General features: G+C 42.7%; 1 protein-coding gene across 4 annotated transcripts in view; it reads right to left on the bottom strand.

The window, feature by feature from the left end:
• PPP2R5E (protein phosphatase 2 regulatory subunit B'epsilon) overlaps positions 1-16,140 on the bottom strand; it is a 77,057-nt gene that overhangs the window by 6,860 nt on the left and 54,057 nt on the right. For all 4 annotated transcript variants that reach the window (XM_044435595.1, XM_044435593.1, XM_044435594.1 and 1 more), the window contains exons 4-12: positions 13,805-13,906; positions 11,158-11,250; positions 10,256-10,386; positions 10,087-10,146; positions 8,010-8,118; positions 5,738-5,791; positions 5,588-5,638; positions 4,089-4,208; positions 2,326-2,453 (exon numbers count right to left, since the gene is read on the bottom strand). In XM_044435595.1, coding sequence (XP_044291530.1) covers positions 2,326-2,453; positions 4,089-4,208; positions 5,588-5,638; positions 5,738-5,791; positions 8,010-8,118; positions 10,087-10,146; positions 10,256-10,386; positions 11,158-11,250; positions 13,805-13,906 — 848 coding nt within the window. The remainder of the gene's footprint in view (positions 1-2,325; positions 2,454-4,088; positions 4,209-5,587; positions 5,639-5,737; positions 5,792-8,009; positions 8,119-10,086; positions 10,147-10,255; positions 10,387-11,157; positions 11,251-13,804; positions 13,907-16,140) is intronic.

Here is a 16,140-nt window from a genome sequence, read left to right as displayed (position 1 = left end):
TGCAACCATCTGAAGAAATGGGCCCTCAACACAACACCAAAATCCCTGGTTTTACATGGGAAGTCGAATGCGTGAAGAGGGCTGCCGTTAACCACATGATCTGTGCAAGGAAGTTCACCCAGTAAGCAAACTTCCCAGCTCCCAGAGAACTGCAGATCGTTTCCACCCTTCTGGCCATCAATTCCTCATGTTAGTCTTGGTGGAAGCACAGTGGGGGAGGCACAGAGAAGCGCTGCATCAGAGTGCAGGGCAGCCACATGCCGACTTAATGTGTGGAGTGGAACTTGTGCTTCCTCAAGTCTTCTTTCAGTTTGTGAGCAGCAACCTTTTGCTAGTTAATCTACCGATGAAATACCTCTGTTTAACGATGTGCAGTAGCCTTAGGGCTGGCTGTTCACACTGTTTGTGAAGTGGCATGTGTGATGGGTGGGAGTCCTTTGAGCTCGCTCCACATAAAGAACTAGAGACATACTGGAGCGCTCCTCGACCCGGAGCTGTCCTTGGAAGCTCAAGTGACAGCGGTGGCGAGGAGCGCTTTCCTTCAGCCTCAGCTAATCCATCAGCTGCATCCCTACCTGGAGGATTACCTAGCAACAGTAACACACACATTGGTTACTTCCCGGTTGGTTTTCTGTAACGCGCTTTATGTGGGGCTGCCCTTGAACACAGTCCGGATACTTCAGATGGTGCAAAACAGAGCTGCCAGGATGCTGTCGGGACTGGGCATTATTCTCATATAACCCCAGTCCTGTATCAGCTCCACTGGCTTCCCATCGAAGTCCAGGTTCAATTCAAGGTGCTGGTTATTACCTATAAAGCCCTAAATGGCTTGGCACCAGGATTCCTAAAGGAACGCCTTCTTCCCTATTTGCCCTCCCGCCCCGAGATCGGCAGCAGAAGCCCTCCTCCGGGAACCCTCTGTGAAAGATATTAGGAGACAGAGTACCCAGAGGAGGGGCTTCTCTGCGGTGGCGCCTCATCTATGGAATGCGCTCCCCAGAGAGGTCCGCCTGGCGCCATCATTATATGCTGTTCGGAGCCAGGTTAAGACCTTTTCATTTAATCAATATTTTAACAAGTTTTAATATTGAATTTTATTACCATATTTTAATTGGAGCCAGAGTGGGTCGTTAATTTATTTATGTTATGTTAGATATTTGTATTTTATTTGTGTAAGCCATCCTGAGGCTCTCGCAAAGGACGGCATACAAATATCTTAAATAAATGCATGCATACATAGTACATACATACTGGTGTCTGAGACAGAAACCCAAAAGGGTACTTGCTGCCATATAATGGTACTGCAAGAGCAGCAGCCTGAAGTAGGCGACTCCCTTCGCCTATTTAACCGGCTCTTAGACTCTTAAAAAGAGATAGGCAGGTGGAGCACACCGGATCAACTCGCACAGGTTCGTACATCCCATGCCGAGACCTTGCTCAAAGGTGATGTGTGCAGCAAACAGGAAGCGCAAGCCTGCCATTCACTCCCACAGCTTGTCACTTGTATGATCTACCAACAGGAGCCATATGTGAACCAGCCCACAGCAAAATGCGACTTGCAGCTTTCTTCATTCCCTCACCCCCCCGTTTAAGTAGCGATTTAGCAGAAAGCCCTTATGCTCAAGGCGGCCAGCATTCTGTTCCCTGACACAAGGAAAACAGAACAAGAAAAACTACGGCTACGCAACAAAGAATGTTTGTGTGCCAGTCCTATTCTAACTTCCAAGTGAATGCAATCAGATGATAATGAAAGTACATAACCCCACAAATTTATGCATGAACCACCCTAGGAAGAGTTCACTAGGTCCCGCTCTCTCCCAAGAGTTACAGCCCTGTCTTTGGTCCTAAGTGTCCAAGTGCGCAGCAAAAAATGGGCCAAGAACACACACCATCTAACCATGTTCACTCATTTGCTCTTTTCTAGCAGTTCCAGAGCTCTGTTTTTGATTCCTAACCTTTGTCCCAGGATCTCAGGACAGTGTTCCTGGAGTTATTCTACGTATCACAGGTAACTGTACAGAACTGCCAACCAGTAATGCAAACTGTGTACCGGATATGCAGCAACCTTCCCATTGTTGCGTGGCATCCCAGAAACAAGAGTCCTGCATGCAGCACAGATAAATATCTGTAATAGTTTTAAATGCACTGTCCTGACTGTGTACTTCCAAAGTTAAGTACACTCTGAGTTATGCTAAAAACCTTGGAGGCACTATAAAATGTTTAGATCAGAGAAGTTATGTGTGACTGTGTAGGAGACAGCATTTAAAGGTAGAAACCCAAGGATCTCAGTGAGCTGAAAGGTAAACAACATCCATATAAACTTACGGATTCCAGTGTTCTTTGGAAATCCTGTACAGACTGGAAAACATGATGGGAAGTATTACATTGGAATTCTCCTCTATCAAACTCATGATGTATTCATTATTCCAATAGTATAGTGCTCTTTCAGCCACCTTAAACAAAGGGGAAATCAGCATTCTGTTATTTCCAAAATCCTGCAACATTTCCAAGTGAAAACAAAAGTATATGGCAACATGAGATCATGGAACAACTTCACCTTCAAGAAGTTGTTCCATGATCATGGAAGAAGGGGAGCAACAACTGCCAAAGAACAGAGGGGCAGTGGGGCAACCTAAAGTCTGTATTTTTGCCATCAGTTTCAAGTTTCCTGATCATTGCCAGAGTGGCCCAAGAAAACCAGCCAGTCACCGAGGAAACTTTCACAAACAGCCTAGAGCTATTAGTGTTAGTAGTGAATCTGGACACAGTGTGGTGACTAGGACAACTGCTTGACACTAATTTAACATTAAGTGTGCTCGCATCAACTCCCTAAATAGCAAGAATTACTTCTCTGCATAGCACGTTACAATTTAGAGTGTGCCTTACAATACTATTCTGTAGATTTACCTAACAAATGTGGTCATTATTTTCATTTTACAGAAACATCTGAAGTTGAGATAAAGTTAAGTCTTCCAGGATCGTACAAGGGTGATAATGGCACATGCAGTACTTGAATCAGATCACCAGATGCAATCACACATCTCTCCACTGGATCACCCTCTCTCTCATTCCTGTTTTTTACTAACTCCAACCTCCATACTAGGATGATGGGAGGGAGAGATGTTTTGCCTTTATTTTATGAATTTATATGCTGCTTACCATATCAAAACATTAGCTTTAAGCAGTTTACAAAACAAGATTAAAACACACTAAAATGTATCACAATAAATACAAAGACATTTATATAAATTATAAAAACCTTAAAGCTGAACATTCAAAACACCTTAATTCACATACAACAGCAAAACCCTGAGCAGCATAATTGATCAGAGAAGGCCTAATTAAACAGGGTAACTGGTGGTTAAAACAAACCAAGATGACACCTCCTGAATGTATTTTGGGCTTCTTCCATTCAGAACCACTGGAATACACTACACAACTTACCTTTTCTGTTAATTCTATTTCAAATAGGCAGACAACCTAATGAAACACTTGTAGTATAAGTTTAATACCTTTATTACTAGCTGCCCAAAATCATGGATCCACAGGACCAAAACAAGAGCTTCACCGTTTACGACTACCTTCCTGTCTATATGCAAAGTTACAACTGCCCAGCATGCCTATCACCATTCCAGAAACATTTCCTTTCAAAATAACTGAGTAAGAGTTTTCGAGTCAGCGAAATTGATTATAACATTGTAGAATTAATATTGCCAATACAAGACAAGTGCAGAATTTGGGTTCGATACACATACCACGGGTCTTACTACAATCTTGCATACAAACACAGGCAACCCTATTTTCCAAAATGAGAAGCCACTTTGGAGGAGGGAAATCTACAATGAAGGTGTCAGAGGAATGGGGTTGCTAAAGCCCTTCCTCACTCCATCCCTGTGCCAAACAAGCCACACAAACAACTCCTTTTGCAACCCATTTGAGATGTAGTAAATATGCATGTGAAGTTCCACAAGGGGAAAGTTGGGGGAGGGGGGCTTCACTGTTCAGAAGTACATTCTTTTGAAGGGGCTTCTCATTTCAAAACAAGGCTTTGTGGATTTTTACGCACATTGGCATGCAACAATACTGACCTGAAAATGAGGGCTTGAGACACACTTAGCTATTTGTTTAAACAAAGGTTCTTGAATTTTGACAAACTGTGATGGTTCAATCACATCTAGTATCTCCTCCAACTCCCCAAGAAACATGACCTAAAGTGAAAAAAGGTGGGTTGCATTCAGAGGATGTCTGTTCGCAATTTTCCAAGCAGTTTTGGAAGGAAATATCAACTCAGATTCTGCACTTAGATGAGTACAGATAGCGCACAAAAGGAATGCTTTCCATCTCCAGGTATGAGCTGCAATCATCCATATACATCTTATAAACCCACAAAAACCTACAAGTTACTTGCATGGCAGCATGAAGGTTTGTAGCATTTAAAATGATGTACCTAAGGTGAAACCACAAGACTTCCAAATGTCACACTTAAGAGCAGAGTCAAACAGCTCTTAGAACACTTAAGGAGTGGACAGCTGACTTTTCCCAGATGGCATTAAGGAGGCGGCCTTTATTTCACTCCTACAGCAATATGCAATGTACAATAGTTACTATTCAAAATCCTAAATTAGTCTGCTGTCAAGCTTGGTGCAAAAGAAAAGACTTTTGACATCTGAATAGTCAATAATGTTTGTCAAACATTTTATTTTATTAAATTCCTCATAAATCACTTTCTCTACATGTTGTACAGTTTAAGATATATTTATAAAATGATTTAGCAGGAGGGTTCATGCCTCCTCACAGGAAGCTAAACTTTCCACCTTACTGAAAGCACGTACGGCATGTATCTATTCTTGCTTCGTTTCTATCATTCCTTTCCTCTAATGCCCACTGGCAGTACAGGTGGCTGCCATCCACTTTTAACCTGTGGGCTGCCATGTCATGCAGACCAGTCCACTTAACCATGGTTAGCCAGTTAGCTTCACAGCTGAGTGGGAAGCTGAATCTAAGATGTGAATCTTTACAGTCACATCCATGTGCATTACAAAGCGCAGACAGGAGTACACTCTTACACATGGGAGAACGTGATACGTTCTTGGGTCAAGAGTAGGAAGTTGCACGTGTTTATGTCCACAGATGTCTCACAAAACCTAAAAAGCATTGTTAGGTATGTGTGAATTTATTTACATAGCTGCAACTATCTCAGGAGGTCTATCAGAAACCAATTTTCCTGTGCTAATACCACCTCCATGCCTGCATAGGGAAGCGCCATGATTAAGCACTTGCAAATAGAGTTAAAATAAAATACGGATGAGCAAATCTAAACTTATGGACTACATACACTAGGACTGAGACTAGACCTTTTATCTACCCAAATACATTCTATCCCTTTTCTATATCCACACATAGGTATCAACAGTGACCACAAAGATCATGCCTACACACACTGAGTTCCTTTTATATAGGTCCCTATGCCTGACTATCAGGTGGGGCTGGCATGATGCTAAAGCTCCCTATCTGCAGAGGACATATGATTTTGTCTTGTCCTTTTCTACAGAGCCTATGTCAAACAGGTAGGTAACCTAGGGCTTACCTCTTTTTGACTGCACGTTTTCGGCCAGAATTTCATTAAACCTCTAATGACCTAAATTGAAACAGAGAAGGCATATGAACCATTTAGCTACCAATCTGTGCTTAGCAAAGTTAGCATTCAAGATATAAAATGTGAATATATCATACTTACAGGCTCTGTGAGTGAAGGGTCTTTCTCCAAAAACTGCACTATGCAATATGCCAACTGCAAAGACAGATGAAAACATGAAGCTTTTTTCTTGGAAAGGCAAGGGGAATAAGAGTACTATTAAGGTGGCTAATCTAGGGTGATGCTGGGCTTTCCCCCCTCCCACTATCTGCATCAAAGGATTGAGCAACTCCTCCCGAAGTTGAGGAGGAGGAGTGTACAGAGCGGAGTGTGGGTACAATGGCAAAAGTCAAGTCAGGAACGCTCTTTCTCTTGTGTGAGTTCAAGAGCCTTCCATTTTCACAAGGGTAGCTTTGGATCCAAACTGCATTCTGATAGTAGTTTCCATTTCCAGAAAGGAGCTGGCACTACGCAAACCTAGAACCAAGTTGATCAAAACAACCAAGCTCCTCTGTATGCTCAAGCAACTAGATAAATGTGAATCTGAAACTTTCCAGATTTCTCCTCTAAATGCCACGCTGGTCCTGTGGATGTTTTTGCTTGCATGTTTGGCAGTGCTGGGGCATCTCATGAAATGAGCTGGCATGACCGAAGACTGGCTTAGACAACGTCTAAGTTAGCAAGGCTACAGCTACAGGGATGTCAAGGCAAAGTTTAGAGTGCTATTTCCTATGATTCTGGAAAGGGAAGTATAAAAGCAGTTCAAGGGGTGGGCAATCTGACTCCCTCCAGATGCAGCTCCACCTTTGTACCACAATTCCCATAAGCCCAGCTATCATGGTCAATAGTCAGGGTTTATGGAGTTATAGTTGAAAACATCTGGAGCAGGAGTCTCAAACTCAACTGACCCGGGGGCCGCCGGAAGTAGAGTCTGGGTGAGGCTGGGCCGCATCAAGTATTCCCCCCCCGCGGTGGTGGGGGGCCGCTCATCCCGCAGGGCCCCTCCCCCATGCCCCGCCCGTCCCGGCAATTGGCCCGCGGGCCGTGAGTTTGAGACCCCTGATCTGGAGGATGTTAGGCTGCATTAGGAAGCAAGAATACTACAAAAATCTTGAATAAAGCAGCTAGTTCAGAATTTGTGCCAGGCATTCAGAGTAATGACACAAACTGGCAGCTCACGAGGCCTGATGCAAATCACTGATAGGCCCACTATTCCCTTACAGCAGACAAAGGCCAGCCTCCGCCCAGCCAATTTCAAGAGGAAAGCCGCCCTTTCAGAAACACGTGATAGCATTTCCCACATACTTTATGCAGCCTCCTTCACCCCTGTTCAGGACAGGTAAGCGTGCTCTTTGCTAGAGTAATATGCTCTGTTCTAAACAACAGCCTTGGATTTTCCTGACTTACTTAGCACTTGACTGTGGGCTACTCTAGACAAAAGGTTGGAGAAATATGAGCAAATCTCCCAATTCTATATATTTCTCTCAGGAGCAGATTTGGCTGTGAGATTAGATGGGGCTTAGGGCAATGGAAGGAGGGCCTGAACACCTCCCCATCAGCCAATTTACCAATACCCTTTGCCCCACCTCCAGAGTTGCTACTTGTCCTCTCAGTGTACATACAGGTATCCTTGCACTTTCCCATGCAGGACATATTGCAGCCACACTGTGGGTGAGGATGCAAGATTGATGATTTACATTGGAAAGCAGTCACACAAGGTAAAGGGACTATGAAGCTCCAGGACTCAAGTCCCATTCACATTGCAACGACCCTCAAATAACCCGACAAGAGGAAGTGGTGATTGTGGGAAACAGGTCATTCAAATATAAACAGAGGACAAGGTGGCTGAATCCTCCAATTTCAGGATACAACATCTCCTCTCAATAAGACACCAAGAACTCAACTCAAATGGATAGAAAACCAGGTTATATGCATTTCACAAGCACTGCATACAAGAGAGAATCTTATCTAATTGGGGTTGGTCTCCAAGGAATGCAGAAGTATCCGCTTTACAGATGTGAGGGCCTGTGAAAGACCTCTGGCTTGAGAACCAGGATCAATAGCTTTTGCCCATCAAGTGAGATCAAAATGGACTGAAAGCTTAATTCGGGAGCAGCTACTTCCTTTTATGAAAAGTCCTACCAAGTATTCACATCCCAGAACAGCCTCGCACTTCATGCTACTAAATTTATAAAATGAAGCGCAGATACAGGACAAGGTCAAAAAATGTGCATTTACTGATATCTACAAGTTTCAGTTTTGCAGAAAGTTTGATAAAACATTTCCAATTCAGAACAGTTGCATGTTCAGTACAGCAGAGTGTTTCACATTTGTAACAAAAAAGAGGAACAGAAAATCTGTTATAATTTCCTACCTGTGCATGGAAGAGTGATAGACTCCTAACAGTATGTAGAGGAATCAGCACTTTCACCAAAAATTGTTTATGTTCTGCTTTTAGAGGTAAAGCAAAGCCATTGATAATACTAGAAACAAAAAAAAAGAGGATTATCCTAGTCTCCTTCAATAGAAAACAGTATCTCAGCACAGCTATGCAAGGGTTAAGCACTGACACAATTATGTACATATGTGAAGCATGTTCTATTTGTGCCAGAACAAAGCTGATCTTGCAAACATAAACAGAACAACAACAAACAGAAAACTGTTTAGCAATACATGCAAACCATGCACATTAGGAAGTTCTACAGGGGACCTTTCCTCTAACAAGTGGACCCCTAGGAGAGTGTCACCTGAAGTAAGCTTTGGCATTCAGCTCTTCCTCCATGCTGGCAGAAGTGAATGAATGAACCACATTTATTTGACAAAGGAATTTCCAAGATAAAACTTGGTGTTTTTCTCTCGGGATCAGAGAGATTTCATGTTCAAACAAATGTGACTCATATCCAAGAGCTGCAGTTCACAGCAGCTGGAGGGTGCCAGGTTGGGCAAGACTGATACAGATCACGCAAAAAATCTATAATGAGAAAACCTAATGAGCTACAACTATATGGCTAGGCATATAAAGTTAAGCAGATGCCTTACAGCTAAGGATACAGGCTATAATCTTTGAAAAATGCCAAGGCACTTACATGAAATAGTGGCAAATTTTTAAGTATTATCTTGCCAGAAATAGATGCCTAGTAAACTGCAGACTGCCACACTAACAGGTCAAATCTTTAAATCTACTTTAGCAAAGATACCATACAGCGTGGCTTAAGGCAGCTAAGACAAGGCAGCACCCAACTCTGGCAAGGCATGTTGTCCTATGTCAGGAAAACCCATATCTGTTTTCAGGGAAGGCTATCGCAGCTTCATCCACACCTACACATGTGTAATGTTGATTAATTGTTGTCTGCGGCACAGCTGGGTATAGGAAAGGGACAAGCACACCGCCTGCTTTGTGCTAGTGCTGAAGGTGATACAGAGACTTCCAAGAAAGAATGCTCATTTTGAATTTATGCCAGAATCAGGAATTCCCCATCTTATCAATTTACTTAGCAATGCAATGGCTTATATTAGGTTATGCAGTTTCTGTAAGTTATATGCGAACTTAACTGGAACAAACAGGTTAACTCCCAGTGAGATACAGTGTTAAAGATGTGCCCAAGGATCAAATTCTACTCAACCATGAAGCTCAGTGTGTGATTTTGGGACAGTATGCATTCTTCAACACACATCTATGGTAGTGAGTGAAGCCAAATGCCACTCTTGGCAGGCACCATGACAGGGGATTTAGAGGAGGAGGAAACCTTGAAGAAGTGAACATGGGAGCTCTGGGAACTCAGGGAGAAGCACAGGTCTTTGAAGGTCCCTCAAGATCGCTGCCCATAGGTTCCCAGGCCAACCAGGAGATTGGGAATGTTTTACAAGGTCCAGGAGTGGTCCAAGATGGGAAGGAGGGAGAGCCATTGCCTTGCTCGGTCCCTGACCCCATAAAAAGGAGTTGGGAGAAACGAGCTGCCCAGTTAGAGGGCTTGCGTAGGTCCCACGTGATGCCCTTTACCTACAGGAGCCACCCTGAGGGTGGAACCCACAGAGGTACTGAAAAGGAAAGGATCTTGGGGAAAAGCCTCCAGCTTGGTTCAATTTTCTTGGCATGAGCAGAAGCTTCCAAACTCACTCGAAGGCTCTGAGAGTTGCTTTGTCCTGTAGCTGTGCAGTGCCACTAAACATCTGCTTGGCAAAGTGACTGCCTGGTGTTTTGGAGTCTAAGGGCAAGGGAAGGGCTGAGCTCACAACACCTTCTCACAGGGTTATTGCGGCGATACACTAACTCCCTCTTTCTTGGAGAAAGGACAGGAGAAAGAAAATGAAGCTTTCTTAAAATTCAACTATTATGTTCTTCTAGTGTTTGACTCTCAAAATAAATTAAGGTAACCCTTTTTATGTATCAAACTGAACACCAGGTAGAAGTGTTATGAGTGAGATCAGTAATTAAAATGAGATTGTATTACCTTCCTAATATTTCCAGCAGTTCTGCTACACCGTTGAAGTGTTCAGTTTCATAAACAAACCTGCCCAAGCAAAGTACATAGATTAAATACTTATATAACTCACATAACCCTTTAAGCAGCTTTCTTTCCCTGCTCCCACCACAAAAAAACAAACACCAAACACACTTACCGTAGAAAAATATTGTTAATCTGTTTTCTGATAAATGCTCTAAGACCAAGGAACTTGCCATAAATTCTGTGTAAGACTGTCTTTAGGTAGTCCCGCTCTCGAGGATCTTCACTGTCGAACAGCTCCAAAAGCTATCCAAAGAAAAAAAAGGCAGTTCCAATATGGTGCAGGACTCTAAATCTGACTTTTTTCTGCCTTTCCTTTGCACTCTTTCTGCTTTCCTTACACACCGCAACCATTTTCTCTGTTTTGAACTTAGTACACTCCTTACCTGATCCCAACCAATCCTAACTTCCAAATACTGGCCTGCCAAATGCTAAGCTGTGCCTTACTGTACCCACACGCTCATGAGAGCCCTACTCCTGCAGTAGGGCTTGGCACTTCTAAAAATAACCACAAATAACAAGAAACGCTAATTTCTGGATTGGGGCAGGTCAGCAAGGCTTACAGAAGAATGCCTTCCTGCTCTTTTTAGGGTTATTTTTAGACATGCCAGAGTGCAAGGGGGTCCCATGGGTGGAATGGAACCAGCAGCAGCAAAGTTGCCCCACTAGATGCTGCCCACACTGCTCATGCGCTTGCAAGCATAAGAGGGAGGGAAGGGTGCGGGTCTTTTGCACAACAGGTGATATTCATAAAGTGAGAGAACTGTTTCATCTGAAAATGCTGTGGCACAGTTTTTGCATGTGTTTGGTTAAGTTACCTCTTCCTTAGTGCCAACATTTCTTCTAGTGAACTTCAACTACCATCCTGCAATGTTACCGTCGTTCATTTCAACAGGAAGTTATCATGAATGTGAGAAACAGGAATGCAGTCTGTTCCTCAAACACATCAATTTCTGACTGTTAGAAGTCTTTTGAAATTACTGCCATTGCAAGCTTAAAGAAGACAGATCCCCTTACCTGTAATACAAATTTCTGATCTATGTACTTTTTGGCAATGCTGGGCTGGAATTCTTGGCTTTCCAAAAATCGTATGAAAAATTCATATACAAGCTGCAGATCAAAACACAGTTTAGTCAGGACGAAATTACTTTCTGCTGGACACATTCAAAAATATTGTTTTTCTTCTATATTAAAAGGGGGAGACAAATAATGACAAGGGCCTGCTCCTGGATCAAGTTATCCCAACTGCTCTCCCATCCACCACACAGAGGCACTAAATATTCTCCATGTGAAGGGAATGTTTGCTGCTGCAAACTCTGGTAAACTCCTTTTCCCTCTGTCACCTCCCATAATCTCTCAAGTAACTCAGATGGCCTATTTTTATAGCTAAATAATACAGACCAATCAATACCTTTGGATCCTGATTTTAAGGATTGGGTAGGACAGAAATCCAAATAAATAATCCCATATTTCATGTGTTTGAATAAACTAAGAGTGATGCAAGCCTAGTGCCCGTTAATTCTTCTTTTTTAACTGTTGTCAGAAGAATTCTAACTCTTGTTAAGTGCAGGCACTGCCAATCTCTCTAATCGCTCGTTCACTGGCTTGCCACATCTCCCTAATGTAATCAACAAGAACATCCCCCTGCCCCGGACCCTTGAACGCATATAAAATAAAGCAATAGTTCGCAAACATTTTAGGCTAATTAGAAAATGCTCAGGAGCGTTATCCTACAACACCCGTGCCTGGTGTGGAATAATTAGATTCAATCAAGAGTCTAAACTTGCGGAAAGGATTTTGCTCTCTCTAGCCTGAAGAACACTTACTTACACATACGCTCTGACATGCATGCACACACTCCCCAATGGCCGAACTATGCACTACATGTAAACACAAGCAAGTGCAGCTGAACAGCTGTTTTTGTTTTTAAAGCCGCTTCAGCCCCTTCATAGAAAATCAGCAGCAGAAGGAAAGGGTATCTTTTGCTTTCCTAGTTTCTACACTCCAAATAACTTTGCAAAGCAACTTCCCTCCTGCTGTGATGCTTTTAATCTGTAGATCTTTTATGAAAATTCAAAAGGACAGCACAGCACAGCTTTGAGCAAGGCAAGGGTGTCCTTCCAAAGATTATTTTAAGGCAGACTTCAATTGCAGGTATTTGCATGAACACAGAAACTTGTACAACTGCCTCATACCAAAGCAAACCACCAATCCATTTAGTTCTGTGCTATCCACGCTAACTGGCACTAATAATCCAGGATCTGAGACAGGAGTCTTTTTCCCAGCTCTATAAGGAGAAACCAGGTACCTGGAGATTAAACCTAGTGTCTTTCATGTACAAAGCATGCAGCCCGGCAGCTGGCTTATTTTAGGAGAAAGCAACTAACTAGAGTAGGCCACTGTTCAAGGAACAGAAGAGAATACAATGAAACTGTTACTTAAGTACTAAAGTGTCTCTGAATTTGATTTTATAAGCTGTAGCTTCACATAAATGTGGCTCAGGTGTTTCAGTAACCTAAAAATAAGTCGATAAGAGGACTGAAAGTTGTAGGCTATAGCTAATTCTCCCTAATGTGATTCTGTATTCCTGGACTGTCCTTCCTGTCAGTTGCTCAGTTCCTCTGCTGAAGAGTGAGACTAAGTATTTAAGATAGTTTTCAAAATTCCATTTTGCAAAGCAAAACAAAACAAAACAAAACAAAACAAGTGTCTGTATTAAATCAGAATACCAAGGAAAATACAGACTTGTAAAAGCACTGTTCATCCATATACTTTCCTCTACAAGGGAAAGGGACTTGTTAGCTCTGCAGCTGTAATTCTCAAAGGGAATTAAAGACTGAAGAGGGGAAAGTTTTTCCGGAGATAATATATCTAGAAACCACCATCTCCACACAACTACCCAAAATGAATCCCAGCAGCTGTTAAAATTGCACACTGAAGAAATTGAAAACTTCTGTTCTTTTCATATTCCTAAAAGAGGCAGTCGGAAGGCATTTAATTCTGGGGCATCATAGCCCCACTGTGGCCCTGCAGCTGCACAGGAAGGTGGCAAGGAAGCTGCAGTACCCATCATAGCCAAATAAACAAGAGTTTGTAGCTGCTATTTATTTGATTTGTAATCTGCCTTTCCCCACAAAAAATGGCACTCAAGGCAGCCGGCAGCCATATATGAAATGTGATTTAAAACAATAATAAACCAATGCATTAAAACACAATAAAAATCCAACATACCTGCTTATACACGGAGGCCTACAAAAAGAGTAAACCTAGCCTCCCTTCTCTGAAGGGAAACACTAGAGCACAGGGAAGACCATCTGGGCCTCACCATCAAATAGGGGACCAGAAATTGCAGGGGACCTGCTTCCCTCCCTTCCACACACAACTGTGCTGCACCTGCCTGCCATCCTATGGCTGCAAAGGTCGAGGGGGATGGAAGCATAGCCAGAGTCACCAGGCTGGGGTACTGGGTAGTTAGAATACGAGCAAGAAAGATCAGATTTGTCCTTTAAATACCTCCCAACATTTTCTTCTGACACTCACTGCCAATTCACCTCCCTTCCTCTCCCCGTGCGCTTACCTGTGCATTTATGCATGCAAAGATAACGTAGTATATTTTTAAAGTATACAATAGCATATTTTTAAAAGCCCATTAAAATAAAATCACCTGTAAATGTGGCCATGATGCCTCAAGGGTGGGTTCATCTTCTTCTGGGTCGAACTCATTGCTGTCGCTAGGTGGAAGTGTTCGGAATATATTGCAAGAAACCTAGAAAATTGAACCAAAAAAAATTAAAAGCTGTTTCTCTACAAAGACAACAAATTCCAGAAGCTCAGGTGCCATGATTTAAACATTTAAAATGCTCAGGAGACTCAATCTTTCCGTGTTCCTCTTAAAACTCTTCCAGCCTCTAGCCCATTCGTGTTCCTATCAGCCCAGCAGCTGCTGTTCTGGTACAAATATCTTCATCTATCAAGCTCATTATACTTGACACTCCCATGAAGAGTGCCACCTAAAACAAGCCAAAGACATCAGAATTCATTTGCAAATTGCTAGAATTCACCCAGAGTCAAGTTATTCTTGTGCTTTTATCCTGACACATTATTCTTAGCTAAGAACAATTTCTACAGCACCATGTTTTAGAAAGTACATCCACAATTATCTCACTTTATCCTTGCAAGGAGAGTAGGTAACAGGCCTTACTAATTCAAGCACAGAGAGCAAGCTATACAACAGCTCTAAACCTCTTCCCCCCTGCCTCCCCCCATAAATCACTCAGGGAATGCTGTTTATTGGACAGTACAGAAGTGAAATAAATAACAGCAGGTACAGCAATAGCAAGCATCCTCCTCATCTGTCTAAAACTAGCCTGAGAGAATTAACAGTTGCCTGCCTTTCCCATGGATTCCCTGGGAACAGAGCGTAGTTCATGTTCCAAGAAAGGGAAGTAGCCTGACATGGGTCCACATTGTGCGAATGAAGCCTCCAGCACTTCTTTCCTTAGAGTGTTCACTTCAAATACAAAGGAGACATCGATCAGGTGGGAGCAAAAGCATGTTATTTTTATAACACCCCTACTAGACAGAAGCTGAAATATTCCTGCCCAAGGCAACTAAATGAACTTCATAGCAAAGGAGGGATCTGAATTTAAGCATCTGCAATCCTCGTCCCAAACTGCACCCACTACACCCCACTGACTCTCAAGTTATCTCATCCTCTTAATACCTTTCAATCTTATCATTATCATCATTATTGCATTTCTATTCCGCACCACAGCCAAAGTTATCTTGGCAGTTTACACAATCCATTAAAAATATGAAAAAATGCAATAAAAATAAAGACTATTAAAAAATTAAAAAGTTTTAAACCACTAAAGCCGATGATAAAAACTAACAACAGAAAGAACAACAAAAAGAGAGACTGAAGAGGGCTTTTCTTAAACTGGTGCCAAAAAGATGACAGATTTGGTCCCAGCCAGCTGGGCAATAGTGGCAAGGTTATTCCACAGATGGAGTCCATCACTGACAAAGACCTCCCCCTTGCTGCCATCTCAGAGTTGGCACTCAGAGGAAGGCCCCGAAGGTTAAGCATAGTATCTCAGAAGATTGCACTTGGGAAAGGCCCTCCAACAGGTATTGTGGTCCTAAGCCGTGCAAGGTTTTATAGGTTAAAACCAGAACACTGAATTGGGACTGGAGCATACAGGCAGCCAGTGCAAGCAGGCCAGAACTGGTCTTAAATGTTTGGACATACAGTTTCAGGTTATTAATCTGGCTGCTGCGTTCTGCACCAGCTGCAGGTTCTGAAAAGTCTTCAAGGACAGTCCCATGTAGAATGCAATGCAGCAATCTAATTCAGAGGTTACCAGAGTATAGAATACCGAATCCAGGTTATCCCTGTCCAGGTAGGGGCACAGGTGAGACACCAGCTGAAGCTGGTAGAAGGCACTCCGAACTACCTGAGCCTCAAGCGACAAAGATGGATCAAGGAGCACCCACAAGCTATGAACCTGCTCCTTCCGAGGGAGGACAACCTCATATTTATTTTTATTTATATTTATTTATTAAAGCATTTTTATGCCGCCCCATTCGCCGAAGCCTCGGGGCGGCTTACAAACAGAACAGGCTGACTACCCCACCCCCATCCAACAGACTTTCAGTATTGTCTAGACTGAGTTTCAGTTTGTTAGCCTTTATCCAGTCCAGTCTCGCAGCCAGATACTAGTTCAGCACATCCACAGCCTCACTGGCTGACAATGAAAAGGAGAAACAGAGTTGCATGTTACCAGAATACTGATGGCAACATAGCCCAAGACTGGATACCCGCTGAACAGTTTCATGTAGATGTTGAACAGCACAGAGGACTATTCCAAAATATTTGTTTAAATTAAGTAGAAAGATTTCCAGATTTGAAACAAAGCCTGTGAGTTTCTAAACCCTAAATTTTGGCCTACTAAAACACAGGCTGGTTAGCTCTCTCATTACTGGCCTTTAAGACATCTA

Source organism: Varanus komodoensis, unplaced genomic scaffold (genome assembly GCF_004798865.1).
Source record: "Varanus komodoensis strain SLA01 unplaced genomic scaffold, ASM479886v1 scaffold3, whole genome shotgun sequence".
Classification (NCBI taxonomy): Eukaryota; Metazoa; Chordata; class Lepidosauria; order Squamata; family Varanidae; genus Varanus; species Varanus komodoensis.
Note: the sequence above shows the minus strand (reverse complement) of the source record. Positions and strands in the feature narration are given on the sequence as shown.